This window comes from Lactuca saligna, chromosome 5 (genome assembly GCF_052625555.1).
Source record: "Lactuca saligna cultivar CGN05327 chromosome 5, ASM5262555v1, whole genome shotgun sequence".
NCBI classification, from domain to species: Eukaryota; Viridiplantae; Streptophyta; class Magnoliopsida; order Asterales; family Asteraceae; genus Lactuca; species Lactuca saligna.
In genome coordinates, this window is record NC_136421.1 from 182,847,980 (window position 1) to 182,863,415 (window position 15,436).

Below are 15,436 nucleotides of genomic sequence, written 5' to 3' on the forward strand. Positions count from 1 at the left end.
CAGGCTTGTTGAAGAGGATAATACTGAGGAGCTGACATGACATGACACTGAAGCCAAAGAGAAGCCGAAAAGAAGGAAGAACAAGGCTAAGAGAGTTAAGGACAAGAAGGTTGATTGCAACATTGGTTTGGTAAGAGAGATAATGTTTTTTTTTTGGAAGGAATGGAATCTGTCTAAAGAGTTGGTATTGAAGGAACTGAAATTGGAATTGGAATTGAGAAGTTGTAAATATTATGTTCTATTTTCGATTTTATTTGGATTAAGAAGCAGGGGCAATGTTGTTGCAGAAAGAAGGTCCATCACGTGAATCTATTGAAAAATGTCACAAATCTCACAAATCAAGGAAGTAGATAAAGAGTTGGTATTGAAGGAATTGGAATTGGAATTGAAATTGAAACTTTTCTTGTGAAATTGTAGGGTTAAAAGGGTATTTTGGTATTTGTTCCAATTGTTTGGCAATTCAAGGAAAGGGGCTGAAACTTGAAGCCATTAAAGTTGTTCTATCACATGCATCTAATGATTTAGGGCAAATTCATCATTTTACCATATAATTCCAAAACAAAATGGAACCACAGGGAGAAAAAAAATCGCAGAGGGGTTTATGTTACCAAAATAGAGCAAAGATCCATGCATTGGTGTCCAGGGGTAAAATGGTCAGAAAAGAGAAAAGCAAACCAGGGGCAAATAAAATAACATCCAATGCATTTCAATTTTGATCAGAATGAAAAATATTTTTTTTGTTCTTTTTTTTTTTTTTTTTCTGTAACCAGATCCAGTTAACAAGCATGCAGGGAACTTACAAAACAATCAAACAACTAAAATATTTTTGAACGGAGAACAGAGGATAAACTTAAGTGTCACGACTATTATAAATATTTTTGTCACAACTAAAACCAAATAAATATTTGATCAAATCTAAAATAATCACACCTGTTTGAACAGAGAACAGAGAAGAAGAGAGGCTCAACAGTTGCTTCTCTCTTGAACTATGGGTAAAGCATGACTGGAACTTCTTCACTCCCACCTCCTATTTAATAAATATGAATAAATAAACATAATGTAAGGCACATAAAACATAAAAAAAAAGCAAAACACTTTATACTAAACTACATTTTAGGCTTTCGAATATTCCTTAAATACCCCTGAATATAAAACTTCCCATTCCCATAAAACCTATCTTCATGCGTGTAATAACAAATGAATAAAGTCAGAACCCAATCCTTATCATGTTTAAACCACTTCTCAATCATTCTAACACAATCTCTATATATATGACCAAAATGCCACTGGTTCCAACTCCAAAAAAATCGAACACCGTGAGCCATATTTACAACCCAATAACTTTTATTTGTTAAAGATCATCACTAGCCCAATAAAACAAATATTATTTAGAAGACTTTAGCTTGTTCTAGAATGCTCTAGAAGATTCTAGAACATTATGGAAGACTATGGAAGACTCTGGAATATACCGGAAGAGTCTAGAATACTCTAGAACGACATGGAAGACCCTGGAAGGTTATGGATCATTCTAGAAGACACTGGAGCAACCTAGACTTCTCCAGAACATGGTAGAACGTTCTAGAAACATATGGAAGGATGTAGAGTATGTTAGATAGTTCTAGAGTTATCTAGTATGTAGTAAGTGTATGCTAGTATCTAGAACCATCCTAAGAGGCCTATAAATAGGTATGGAGCTCATTTGCTCCAAACCATCCAAGAAAGCCTCAAAGAAAGCAAAGTGTGTAGTAGTCTCACAAAGTGTAAGTTCTTCTTAAGTGTCATAATAAAAGTCTTGTTGTTTCCCACACAAAGAGTCGTGTTCAACAATCTGGTATCAGAGCAAGGTTTGTTGATAGTGAGAACGAGTGATTCTCGTTGTATCGTGAGTAGTTTGTGACTCTGCAAGTTTAGTGTCGAAACTAGCTTGTTTGGTATTACCGAGGTACTGCCAACACGATGGGTGATCTCCAAGTCGTCGGAGGAATCAAGAAACTCAACAACAACAACTACAAAACGTGGGAAACATGTATGAAGTCCTACTTACAAGGACAAGATCTATGGGAGGTCGTTGGTGGAAGCGAAACTACGCCACCAGAGGAAGACGTTAATGGTGCTTTGCGCAAATGGAAAATCAAAGCAGGCAAAGCAATGTTTGCCTTGAAGACCACAATCGAAGAAGAGATGTTGGAGCATATTCAGGATGAGAACACCCCGAAAGAAGCTTGGGACACGTTTGTGATGCTTTTCTCAAAGAAGAATGATACGAGACTACAACTTTTGGAGAACGAGCTATTATCAATCTCACAACGTGACATGACGATTGCTCAATATTTCCACAAGGTCAAGTCGATATGTCGGGAGATTACCGAACTAGATCCGCAATCCATCATTGCAGAAGCTCGAATGAAAAGGATCATCATCCATGGACTCAGGCTAGAATATAGAAGCTTCATTACTGCTGTACAAGGATGGCCCGTTCAACCATCACTTGTAGAGTTTGAGAATTTGTTGGCCAGCCAAGAAGCTATGGCTAAGCAAATGGGAGGCATCACGCTGAAGAGTGAAGAAGAAGCACTCTACACAAGTAAAAGTTGGAGGAATTTCAAGCCACCTTCTAAAGAAGGATACAAAAATGCTGACAAAGGGAAGAGTCAGCAAGGAACCTCACAACCATGGAGATCTCAAAAGACCGACATTAAGAGTTCTCGGGGGAGGAGGTTCGAAGGCAACTGCAACAACTGTGGAAAGTGGGGCCACATGTCCAAGGATTGTTGGTCAAAGAAAAAGTCTGTGGAAAGCAATGTTGTAACTTCCAAAAAGGAAATAGAGGATGAATGGGATGCTGAGGCATTATGTGCCATAGAAGAAAACGAGTTGGCACTCATGGCAATTATGGGAGAGCGTATCGACTATGAAAATGACTGGATCATTGATTCAGGATGCTCCAATCACATGACTGGCGATCAGAACAAACTACAAGACATGAAGGAGTACAAAGGGAGTTGCATGGTACTTACAGCCAACAATGCACGACTTCCAATTGCTCAGATTGGAAAAACAACAATCATGCCTGGTAATAAATCTGACATGGTGTCACTACATAATGTCTATCACGTGCTAGGTATGAAGAAGAACTTGTTGTCGGTATCGCAACTAACATCGTCAGGAAACTACGTCTTGTTTGGCCCACAAGATGTGAAGGTCTATCGAGATCTTAAAATATCAGAAAAGCCAACGATGGAAGGACGGAGAGTGGAGTCCGTTTATGTGCTCTCCGCAGAGTCTGCCTATGTAGACAAGACTCGTAAGAACGAGACAGCAGATCTATGGCATGCACGGCTGGGACATGTTGGTTATCACAAGTTGAAGGTAATAATGGAGAAATCCATGCTCAATGGCTTACCTCAACTTGAAGTTAAAACAGATGGTGTTTGTGCTGGATGTCAGTATGGTAAGGCTCATCAATTACCATACAAGGAGTCAAATTTTAGAGCAAAGAAGCCACTAGAGTTAATTCACTCAGATGTGTTCGGTCCAGTCAAGCAGACATCAGTTAGCGGGATGCGGTACATGGTGACGTTCATTGATGATTATTCGAGATATGTGTGGGTTTTCTTCATGAAAGAAAAGTCCGAAACATTCTCAAAGTTTCTAGAATTCAAGACAACGGTCGAGGGAGAAGTGAGAAAGAAGATTCGGTGTCTACGCTCAGACAATGGAGGAGAATACACCTCAGAAGAATTTAATCGCTATCTGAAAGAATGTGGTATACGTCATCAATTCACATGTGCCAACACACCTCAACAAAATGGTGTAGCTGAGAGAAAGAATCGGCACCTTGCAGAAATTTGTCGAAGCATGCTACACGCGAAGAATGTCCCAGGAAGATTTTGGGCTGAAGCAATGCAAACTGCTGCCCATGTGATCAATATACTTCCCCAACCAAGGTTAGGTTTCATCTCACCATTTGAGACACTATGGAACATGAAACCTACTGTTAGCTACTTCCGAGTATTTGGCTACGTTTGCTACGTATTTGTGCCTAGTCATTTACGTAGCAAGTTTGACAAGAAAGCAGTCAGGTGTATATTTGTTGGATACGACAATCAAAGAAAAGGGTGGAGATGTTGTGATCCAACAAGTGGAAGATGCTACACTTCAAGAGATGTGGTGTTCAATGAAGCATCTTCATGGTGGTCCTCAGAGAAGAAAGTACTACCAGACTCGGAAAATATTGAAGAAGTTTTAAAACAAAAGATGGGGGAGCAAACTGCACATATTTGGTCAAGTGTTGATACACCTGAAGATTCGAGCGAAACTGATGTCATTGAGCAAGAAGTAACTCAAACAAGTGATGACGGTGAAAGGGAGCCGCCGCCTCCACAACTTCGAAGGACGGAAAGAATCCGAAAGCCTAATCCCAAGTATGCTAATGCGGCCATTTTAGAAGACGGTGTTAAAGAGCCGGAGACATATGAAGAAGCAATTAAGAATAAAGCTTGGCAGAAGGCGATGGAAGAAGAAGTTACAGGCTTAGAGCAGAATCAAACTTGGGAACTAGTACCAAGACCAAGAGATTTAAAACCCATTTCCTGCAAGTGGGTTTATAAAATAAAGCGTCGCCCAGATGGATCAATTGAGAGATACAAGGCTCGTCTGGTGGCTCGAGGGTTCTCACAACAATATGGATTGGACTATGATGAAACATTTAGTCCAGTGGCGAAGATAACTACTGTACGGGTGTTGTTAGCTCTTGCAGCTAGTAAAGATTGGAAATTATGGCAGATGGATGTGAAGAATGCTTTCTTGCATGGAGAATTAGACCGAGAGATCTACATGAACCAACCAAAGGGATTTGAGGATGAAGTTAATCCCAATCATGTGTGCAAGTTGAAAAAAGCTCTTTACGGATTGAAGCAGGCACCAAGAGCCTGGTATGGTAAGATTGCTGAATTTCTTACCCGAAGTGATTATTCAGTTGCACATGAAGACTCAAGCCTGTTCGTCAAAGAAAAAGAAGGGAAGTTGGCAATTGTGTTGGTTTATGTGGATGACTTGATCATCACCGGAGATGACGAAAGAGAAATCCATCAAACAAGAGAAAATCTATCGGTGCGATTCCAAATGAAAGAGCTGGGGGAGCTTAAACACTTCTTGGGGTTAGAAGTTGATCGTACAAAGGAAGGTTTGTTCGTCTGCCAACAAAAGTATACAAGAGATATACTTCAAAAGTTTGGCATGTTGGAGTGTAAGCCAATATCAACACCAATAGAGCCAAATGCCAAGATATGTGCTCATGAAGGAAAAGAGTTGGACGATGGAACGATGTATCGACAACTAGTAGGTAGTCTTATTTACCTAACTTTATCTCGGCCTGACATTGCTTATGCAGTTGGAGTTATGAGTCGATACATGCAAAGTCCGAAGAAACCTCATTTGGATGCTGCCCGACGGATCTTGAGATATGTCAAAGGTACAATTGACTATGGTCTCTTGTATAAAAGAGGAGAAGACTGCAAATTGGTTGGATATTGTGATGCTGACTATGAAGGAGACCATGATACCCGAAGATCAACCACTGGGTATGTGTTCAAGCTTGGGTCGGGACCAATATCATGGTGTAGTAAAAGACAACCAACAATATCATTGTCAACCACGGAAGCGGAGTACAAAGCAGCGGCCGTAGCAGCTCAAGAAAGTACATGGTTGGTACTCCTAATGGAGGACTTACATCAAAAAGTTGACTATGCAGTACCACTTTACTGTGACAACCAATCTGCAATTCGGCTGGCAGAAAATCCAATATTTCATGCTAGAATAAAGCACGTGGAAGTGCATTATCACTTTATCAGAGAGAAAGTCTTGATGGAAGAAATTGAGATGCGACAGATCAAGACCGATGACCAAATAGCAGACTTGTTCACCAAAGGGCTGAGTACTGGAAAATGTGAAGGTTTTCGCTGTCAGCTTAACATGGTACGAAGAATGAGGGCTAGTGATTGAGGGGGAGTGTTAAAGATCATCACTAGCCCAATAAAACAAATATTATTTAGAAGACTTTAGCTTGTTCTAGAATGCTCTAGAAGATTCTAGAACATTATGGAAGACTATGGAAGACTCTGGAATATACCGGAAGAGTCTAGAATACTCTAGAACGACATGGAAGACCCTGGAAGGTTATGGATCATTCTAGAAGACACTGGAGCAACCTAGACTTCTCCAGAACATGGTAGAACGTTCTAGAAACATATGGAAGGATGTAGAGTATGTTAGATAGTTCTAGAGTTATCTAGTATGTAGTAAGTGTATGCTAGTATCTAGAACCATCCTAAGAGGCCTATAAATAGGTATGGAGCTCATTTGCTCCAAACCATCCAAGAAAGCCTCAAAGAAAGCAAAGCGTGTAGTAGTCTCACAAAGTGTAAGTTCTTCTTAAGTGTCATAATAAAAGTCTTGTTGTTTCCCACACAAAGAGTCGTGTTCAACATTATTCACCTCATGTTCACCATCCAAAGGATCAAAAAAATACCAAATATGCCTCTCAATCCCAACATCAATCTTCAAATGCCAATCACAGGTCCAAACCACCATAATAAAAAATTGATTAAAACACCTTTCTTCTCAGAACAGTAAAAAAAGAACTCCCACCATTTCCGATAATAAAAAAACCCAGAAGAATATATGAAAAGGAAATCGAATACAGGGAAGCAATTAATATGCACAACAATCCAACCAACAATCAGATCGCTCGAGCCCGAAAATTCATTGAGGAAAAAAGAAATTCCCAAAATGCCCTCACCACTTAAACTTCCATTAAAAGAAAGATCCCAAGTACTATTCACCCTACACCGACCAGCAATCTCTTCCAACCAGAAACGAAACTCACCAAAAATTAGGATATACCCAATATGCCCCTGACCCAAAATTCTCCCATCCCAGTAATAAAAATCTCCAAATCGCAAGTATCCCTCCCTCCATATGATCCTGCGATAGCAGGCCTGAGATAAAAAAATCCAATCCTCCTCATTATCCAAAAAAAATCACAATCAGACCCTGTTCTTGAATTCGCATCCAGCAATCTCTATTCTTCAAAATATTATCCCACCAAGAATCCAAAAAGATCAAAGAAAAATAGATACTTTTGAAATTGCAACTCACGATACCTTCTTCTAAATTTCTTATTTCCAAAATTGACAAAAATACCCTTTAAGCCAATTGCTCAAAACAACACATTTATTATAATCCATCCTTATTCTCATCAACCTGAAACCACGACAGCAAACCTGCCAGCACTTCCTTTTAACCAAAAAAACAATTCAAATCAATCCCCATTAGAACCATTGACATTTTTGATTGGGATGTTCCAACTTTTACAAATCTCTATATTCAGCCCAAAATAACCAAATTTAAGACTAAATAACTTCAATCTAATATCTTCCATAACTCTATGAACAACAAATTCAATAGAATTAATTTCTTTTCCAAACAATCAACATAAGTCAAATGATTGCATGTGTTGGTCAACAAATCAGTAGGAGGTCAATGAGCTCCAAACAGATTCATAGATAGAAGTCTTCCCCATTTTCAAAGAATGTCAAAAACCCCTGCTGTATGTTTTACATTTTTACCTCTCATACATTTAACTATCATCTTTCTTTCTTTTATATTTATCTTTTTTTTTTCTTCAATTCAACCTCGTTACAAAGTCTCCACATAACACAATAAAGCCATGAGAATGATAACACCCAACCCTTGAAAGTTTACCAAAGGAACAAACGGAAGAATACCCAAAGAAATGATTTTGTTTGTTAGTGGGGAGCAGGAGGGTAATTCTGTCTTTTTATTAGTTAGTTAGTTGTTCGTGCCATTATCTCTGTGCGTTTAGCTTTTTGAATGGGGGAGCAATATCCTTTTGTCATGAAGGATCTTTTGTTTGTTCCCTCTGTTAGTGATTATTTATAGATGGTCATTTATTCCTTTTGAGTAGGCAGAAAATCATTGTAAAGTTCTTCTAGAACATGGAGAATTCCCCTCTCTCGAATATGGGGCTATCTATTTGAATATTCAATGTTTTTCATTCATTTGTCACTGTTCCATTGATTTGTTTTGGAGTTCTTCTCATTTAATTGGTTCAGGAGTAGTCTAGGAGCTATCAGAGAACAATAGTGACAGCTTACTATTGACAGCCTGTTTGATCTTGTGACAGGGATCCTAGGTGTCCCACCTTAAAAAAAGTTCTCCATGGACATACTAGTAATAAGAATTTGTCTCCACCACTATTTCAAAATCCCATAGACCTTGATCACTTTAGGGCATTATATATAATGTTTTTTTACTTGATCAGTAAACTTATTTTGACTTGCATTTAGGCATATTACACAGGTGAAAACAGCTAACACGGATTGGAGGATTTATCAGTTTACTATGATTGCCTATGAAACTGGTGTTGTTGGGCTTGTTGCAGCGCATGTGGATGCATGTACAGAGATGACAGGAGAGCTTCAGGGTGAAGCTTTGATGCACAAAACTTATGCTACCAGGCTTATATAGGACTAAAGCAACCAATCAAGCACTATATCAAGTTCTAATTCTAAGTATCTATTCTAATATAGATACAATCGATATAAGAGGAATGACGATTGAAAAAGTAAAAAAAAAATGGAGAAATTAAACCCTAACGTAATATATTGTGCAATTGAACCAAACCTAACCTAATATATGACTAAAGCAAATAAAATCAAGAGGATTACCTGAATCGGAAGTTAAGGAAGAATAATTTTAGATTTCAAAAATGTGGAGGCTGTCGGAATCGGAAGCTGCAATGGTCCATGGTGTCGTCATCTGTTTGAACGGAGATGGTGAGATTCGGTTAAGCTGCAACTCGAGAGTCAAACTTCGTGTTCAATTGGAGTGATAAAGCAGATTTGGGAGGGAAGGAGACTTACACAAACTTCGTGAAACTGGAATTGGATTCGTCAATTTCAGCGAGAGATCTTCAATTAAAAAAACATAATGTGTGTATGCTCCGTCGGCATTCTCTCGCTACATACATACAAGATGGATAAAAAGTCAACGATTTTTTTTCCCTTGTTGAACCCTCGCCAAATGCCTTCATTTTCCACCGATTACCGACGAATAATGGCGCCTCGATAAAGACTTGTAAGATCCGTAACTTATCCCTCGCTAAACCCTCTCTAATACGCTATATGTTGAATAAATAAAATACTTGTTTAAACCATCGTAGATCTCTCGTAATTCCGTCTCTATAAGCCAAAATTTTGCTACGGAATAAATCCCTCTCTAAATCCGTAGCTAAAACTCAAGTTTCTAGTAGTGAAAGAAATTGATTCCGCTTCACCCTCACCCTTTCATGATAACCTTATTTCACATTCACCCTTTCGTTGGCGTTTCACCGTCTATCTAGTTTGCTCTATCATACAACACAATTTATTTAAATGGATTAAACTTATAAATACCAAGTTAACCATTCCATAAATGATGGTTAGCGATAAATTATGATGGTCCAGAAATGATTTTCCTATTAGTTCTAGCACCAAGACTTTGTTTTATGCGGATAATGTATATTATTTTTTGAGCTTATTGCAATTGGTGTTTGATGAGACCACAAAAATAACTTATCTTAAGTTATAAACTAAATTATAAGCTAGTTTATAAGCTAAAAACTATTTTTTAGACAATGCATGTCAAACTATTTTTTCAGCCAACGCATGGCAAACAAAGCCTAAGTAAAAAGTCACTTATGATACCATAATGTGATTCAAAATTGATTCACAATAAATAACAATGAGGTCCTGCGATATCAAGTGTAACACCAAGTTAAAAGTCACTTAAATATGGCTCACAATGAATTTTCACATTAGATTTAACATCAATTCAAAAGCCACCAACGATTGTGAATTTCATTGTAAATTATCGTAAACTTCATCCTCAAACCAAAAATGTTGTAATAAGAAACTATATCGTAACAAACACAATGAAAATATTAATATAATCTGCAAGCAACAATAAGTTTGACAAATCAGCATGATTATATACAAGTGTATGAAACTTATACTAAATACATCACTATAATTGTATACAAGTCACTAGAACAACTTACAATCCTTGTGTTAAAAGAGGTCAACACAGGAGGTTCCTTGACTTTTGTGTCTAGTTGGCGAAGATACCGTTTTCATGACATGTCAAAAGTTGCAGTAAACAACAAGTATTCTCTTACTTGGTAACTTATGTTGTAAGTAGCCATTCGTTGAGCTTGAGGAAAGTGGTCAAAACCAGAAATGCATCATTGCCTGTGTCCACAAATATCAACAACCGTTCATTATCCATGATCATATAAAAGAGCGCACAACTTAAGGCGTATAATGTGATGAAACTTTTTATTAATTAGGTTGTTTGATAAAACTGAACCATTTAGTGTTTTATAAATTCATAAGCGACAATGTTTTATAAAGGGCTTTAAATTCTTGCTTTCTATTCATATGAGAAAAGTGATTACATACCTCTCTAAGTTGAAGCATAGGTAAGTCGCAATTTGGAGAAGACTTGTTGACTTTTGTGTTTTTGCTTCTAATATCCGATTGTATTGAATTTAATTTGTCACGAATCTCATACAACAATCTCAATTCTTGTCCCTCTTGTCTTACATTTTGCTCTGCGGTTTCATTTTCAGTTTCAGCCTCAGCCGCCTCAGCTATCTCAGCAATCTCAGCAGCACACGTGGCATGCCGAAATAGCGCCATATGGCAGTCAACATTAATACCATCTCCAGGCAAAAACACCTTTTTGTCTTTATGTTTCGGAAGTAAAGGCTTTTTCCCTGAAAAAAATTCTTCCTTTTCATATGATTTTACAGGTTCTATATGAAAAGCAACCAACTTTTTACTTTTTTCATCATCTTTAATCGATTTCTCTTCGTCTTTCTCATATGGTTTTTCATATCCCTTAATCTGAGGAACTTCAAAGACATCATGGACACTTGTCGAACATGTATTGGAAGATAGTTTTTCATCTGTCCACTTTTGGAAATTCATTGCACTTTGTGTTCGATCTAATTCGTTAAGTTTAGAACGAACTGATGAAGATCTTGAAGTTTTAGCAAATGTACAAAAGTTCTGCTCTCCCGCCATTTCTTCTACTAATTTATCTAATTTTCGTATTTGTTCCAAATACGAATTGATATCGACAGATGTAGAACCTTCGGTCTTCAAACCAAATTCAAAAGCTTGATTATTTTCATCTTCACGTTCACGTGAACTTTCTTCCACTATTTTTGCAATCGTATCAGAATCTTCTTGTATCGATCTATCCCTTTTAAGAGTAGCAGTACCCTTTTTCAAATTTGATAACTTTAAACGTTTTGGAGGTGGAGTGTTCTTTTTGGTGATACCATGAACATCTGAGCTTGTTTCCCCAACTAGGGTTTCATTTCGTTGTAATAAATTCTCAGGGAATTTGAATTCGTTGGCTCCAAGATCATCGATTCCTAAGCTTACTAGCTTGTAACGATAGGCTTGAACTTGGTAATCTAAAGAAGCGATTTCCATTTCTTTATGGTACATGATTTCTTCAAATACCTGGAAAGATTCCTCGGCATGATTCATTTTCTCCTCTGCTAACCTTTTGTATTGTTCGGCTTCCATTTTTACAGCGGCTTTTTCTCCTTGAAGACGAAGTATCATGGATAATGCTTCACTGGCTGCGGTAGCAGCAGCTTCTCTTTCAACATCCAATTCATTGTAAAGTTTTTGGAGGAGGCGTTGTTGAGCACAAAGTGCTTCTTTTAAACTGTTGTTGGTGGGTTCAACCGCCGTTAGTGGATTCATGTTGTTCTCATTCATTGATTATTGTGTTATGAATTGAAGCAGAAACCAGGAAAACCGATATGCTGATGAGAAAACATGAGGTACCCAATAAGGAAATCAAACACATTTTCACCATTAATGACGAAAACCAGATATATGGTAGGCGTTAGAAATAATGTACCTGGTTGCGTCGATGAAGATGAATTAATGTAGGTCGTAGAAGAGAAAGAAAACGAAGGGTAATCAAACAAATATCGATGAACTTTGTAAACGTCTCTTGTTTTTGTTGATTTACGAGATAACAAGAGGCAATGATCGTTGGGGATTAGGTCTCAAAAATTAAGGATTTGCTGATTGCTTATATCAAAAGCCAACCCCCATGGATCATGGGTATGGCTTTTGATTTTACCTTGTAAAAGAATCTTTTTGTTTCCTTCAATACATGCGATAATCCGAAACTCTTTAGGTGATCTTGGCCCTACTTTTCTTAAATCTTGCATATATATCTTATGCATACTGTACAATTATCCGTGATGATGGTTTTGATAGATTTGGAATTGCAAGGTAATAGTCTACGTGTGGGGTTGGGAGTAGTTGTAGCAAAGATGGTGGTCGTTAGTTACTTCTTTGTAATTTATCCGTTTTTTTCTCAAAAATTTTGATTCATGGTCTATTTAAATCATTCAATTTCGAGGTCGGTGGACCAAAACTAAGCATGCTCTTTATTTAAATAGAGCAAATTATTTGTAAAAAAAATATATGTAGAAATATCAATTTTCGATAAACGAACTTATTACCATCATACATCGATGGTTTTGTTCTTTCATGATAGACTAGGTTCATTGCAATGTGGAGTGCAACTTCATTGTCCCACATTAATGGAGTGGCATTTGATTGCTTGGAATCTAAGTCTAGCCAGCTCAACGATAACTTCGAAAAGTGTAGTTTCCAATGCTCTATATTAGACTTAAGTTGAAGATCATAACGCAACACTTTTTCTCTTGGTTCTCTACGAAACTGGTGCACCACAAGGCTAATAAACAACATGTGCATGATAGTCAGGTAGTTGAATGACTCAAGCCAACTTGCATCACAATATGCCATAAGATCAAAGCTTCCACTTGATGGTAGAAATAAGCATTGTCCCGATGTAGTTTTAAGGTATCGAAGAGCATGAAATGTAGCTACATGGCCCATGGGCAAAGGTCTAATGAAAATCTACACCTTCAACTTGCGTATAGCCTTAGATCGTTCTACTTTTTTCATTTGGTTTATATTTACGGTTTGACTTTATTACTTTATTACTTTCTTACCAGTGACATAACCATTATGTTCCAAGTTCCATTTTCTTCAAGTGTTTCCCCCAATTTAGCTACATAGGCAAAGGTCTAATGAAAACCTACACGTTCAACTTGCATATAGCCCTAAATTCCAAAATATACCGGCGGGTGTTCTTTTTATTAAAATTGTTGAAGATATGAAAATGCATTTTGACATGCGGTTTAGCAAAAAACAATTTTCGAGTGTTTACGAGCACCACATGCTCAATATTTTCTTCTAGCTATCCCTATAGATGGGTTTGGCCAACATATGTCTCCTTTGGAGTATCACACCATCCTAAAATATCGGCTAATGATTCCTATATTTCTAGCTGACGAGATGTGTCTGGTGTGCCACAAGGCATGTTTGGACTCTTTTGGAGAGAATGCGGTTCATTATAAAGAACTTATGGGGTTCAAATACCAGAACAATATGGTTAGAAATGTTTTATTGACATATTTAAGTGTGTCATGGTTCTGTCAAGAAATAAGCACTTGCGAATTTCTTGACTGACTCAACAGAAGGAATGCAACCCTAAGACCACCTAATGTTTTGGTTTTTAGATGGGTTGGAGGGAAACATGCTTGTGTGGACCTTACAGAGGTATCCCCTCTTGTAGGCTTGAGGGCTAGGGGTTTCAAGGTGGGTCATGTTGCTTTAAAAGTTGCCACATGCAAAGTCACAAAATACGAGAAATCGTGCTTGGAAAATCAACATGTGTTCATACCATTCACGTTTGATATGTTTGGCTTCCTCGCACCGGATGCGGTGGAGCTTCTTAATAGAGTACAACGGATCATGCATAGCAATGTTATATCCCCTATATCTATACATGTAGTCTTTAAAAGAATTGGTTTATCATACAAAAAGGTTTAGCAGCACAACTTGTTGCCCGTTTGCCTTCTCACTATTTGTATTGTGATAACTAATTTATATGAAATGGAAAATATTCTCAACCTAAAAAAATGGTTTATATTTGATTTTATAAACCCAGTTTGACTCTATTGCTTTCTTACAAGTGGCATTGCCATTATGTTCCAAGTTCCATTTTCTTCAAGAACTTAGATTTCTTTGCTTATTGCCTCATGCCAACTTTTAGGCTCATATATAGTCATGATGGCTATTAGAAAAGCACAATAAGTTTTTGAAAATTTAGTAGAAAATACATTAGGCCCATATTAGGTCTTTGTGGGATGTTTTTAGTTTGGAAACCTATTATCTTGGTTTGCTTGGGTTTCATCCTCATAGTTTTCACAAATATATTGAACCATGGCAAAGAATCCACTAAGTGTCCATTTGTAATGGTTCGATGACCTTCATACCAATCACCTAAAGGAAATTTATATATAAAAAGGTAAAATTGCTACTTGTTTGTTGGCTTTTCAAATCATTGAGTTTGTACCTCTTTTGTTACACAAGGCAACCTATGAACATACATAATCTCTTATTTTCTCCAAATTTATCTTATTTGTAAAAATTGTCATGTGCATACATAAGGCAATCAAAGTCTAAGAAGTTGGGGAAAGCGGGCATACAAAATTTCCTTACCCAATACATTTTGATGAGGTGGCTTGTTCTCAGGAAATGTTGTCAACAATTGATTTATTACATATGCCTTGGATAAGATCATAAAGAGACCATAATTTACTAAGACTTAGGTAAAAATTTCCTAAGTAATATGCATTCATTCTACAATAATGCGCTACATCTGAAAGAGTTTTTTCCACTATATTTCTATCTCAAAACTACATCAAGGGGCTTTTCCCTTTGACCCATGCCTTTCATCATGTTTGGGATGGCACTCGTTTTATACAACTGTACACTATGCACTACCAAAAGATTACACTATATAATAATTTGATCCTTTTTGGAACTCATATAAATTCTAATTACACTAAAAGAACACGTGTTCCTAAATTTGGGAACTAAAGTTGTTACATGTGGTAAGAGTATACCAGTGTAAACATCTTTAATGTGACTATTTTTTCAAACATTTTTTGTTGCTCACACCAAAAAACCAATGCTACAAGCTATCAACAATATAGCTCCATGCATTCTTATGCATTCTATCGGTGGTTGTTGACCCTAAAAACAAAAATCGAATTAACCATGAAGATTAGGAAAATGTATAATTGTAAATGTAAGTACCCTAGATTTAAACTTACTTGTTTGTTTAAATATCAAATCATAAGGTTACAAAGTTGGTGAAGTTTCAACTTGTAATTTATATTCAACAATGCTGGAAAAGACTCAAAAGGACAAGGTAAAGGAAGGAAACAATTGTATTTCTAGAA

General features: G+C 37.1%; 1 protein-coding gene across 1 annotated transcript; it reads right to left on the reverse strand.

Moving 5' to 3' along the window:
• Nucleotides 1–10,019: 10,019 nt before the first annotated feature.
• Nucleotides 10,020–12,341, reverse strand: LOC144997715 (uncharacterized). Its single transcript, XM_078957587.1, has 3 exons — nucleotides 12,004–12,341; nucleotides 10,521–11,905; nucleotides 10,020–10,310 (listed from the first exon to the last, which is right to left on the reverse strand). The coding sequence occupies exons 2-3, from the start codon at nucleotides 11,856–11,858 to the stop codon at nucleotides 10,287–10,289; spliced, it is 1,362 nt and encodes a 453-aa protein (XP_078813713.1). The 5' UTR covers nucleotides 11,859–11,905; nucleotides 12,004–12,341; the 3' UTR covers nucleotides 10,020–10,286.
• Between the last annotated feature and the right edge of the window lie 3,095 nt (nucleotides 12,342–15,436).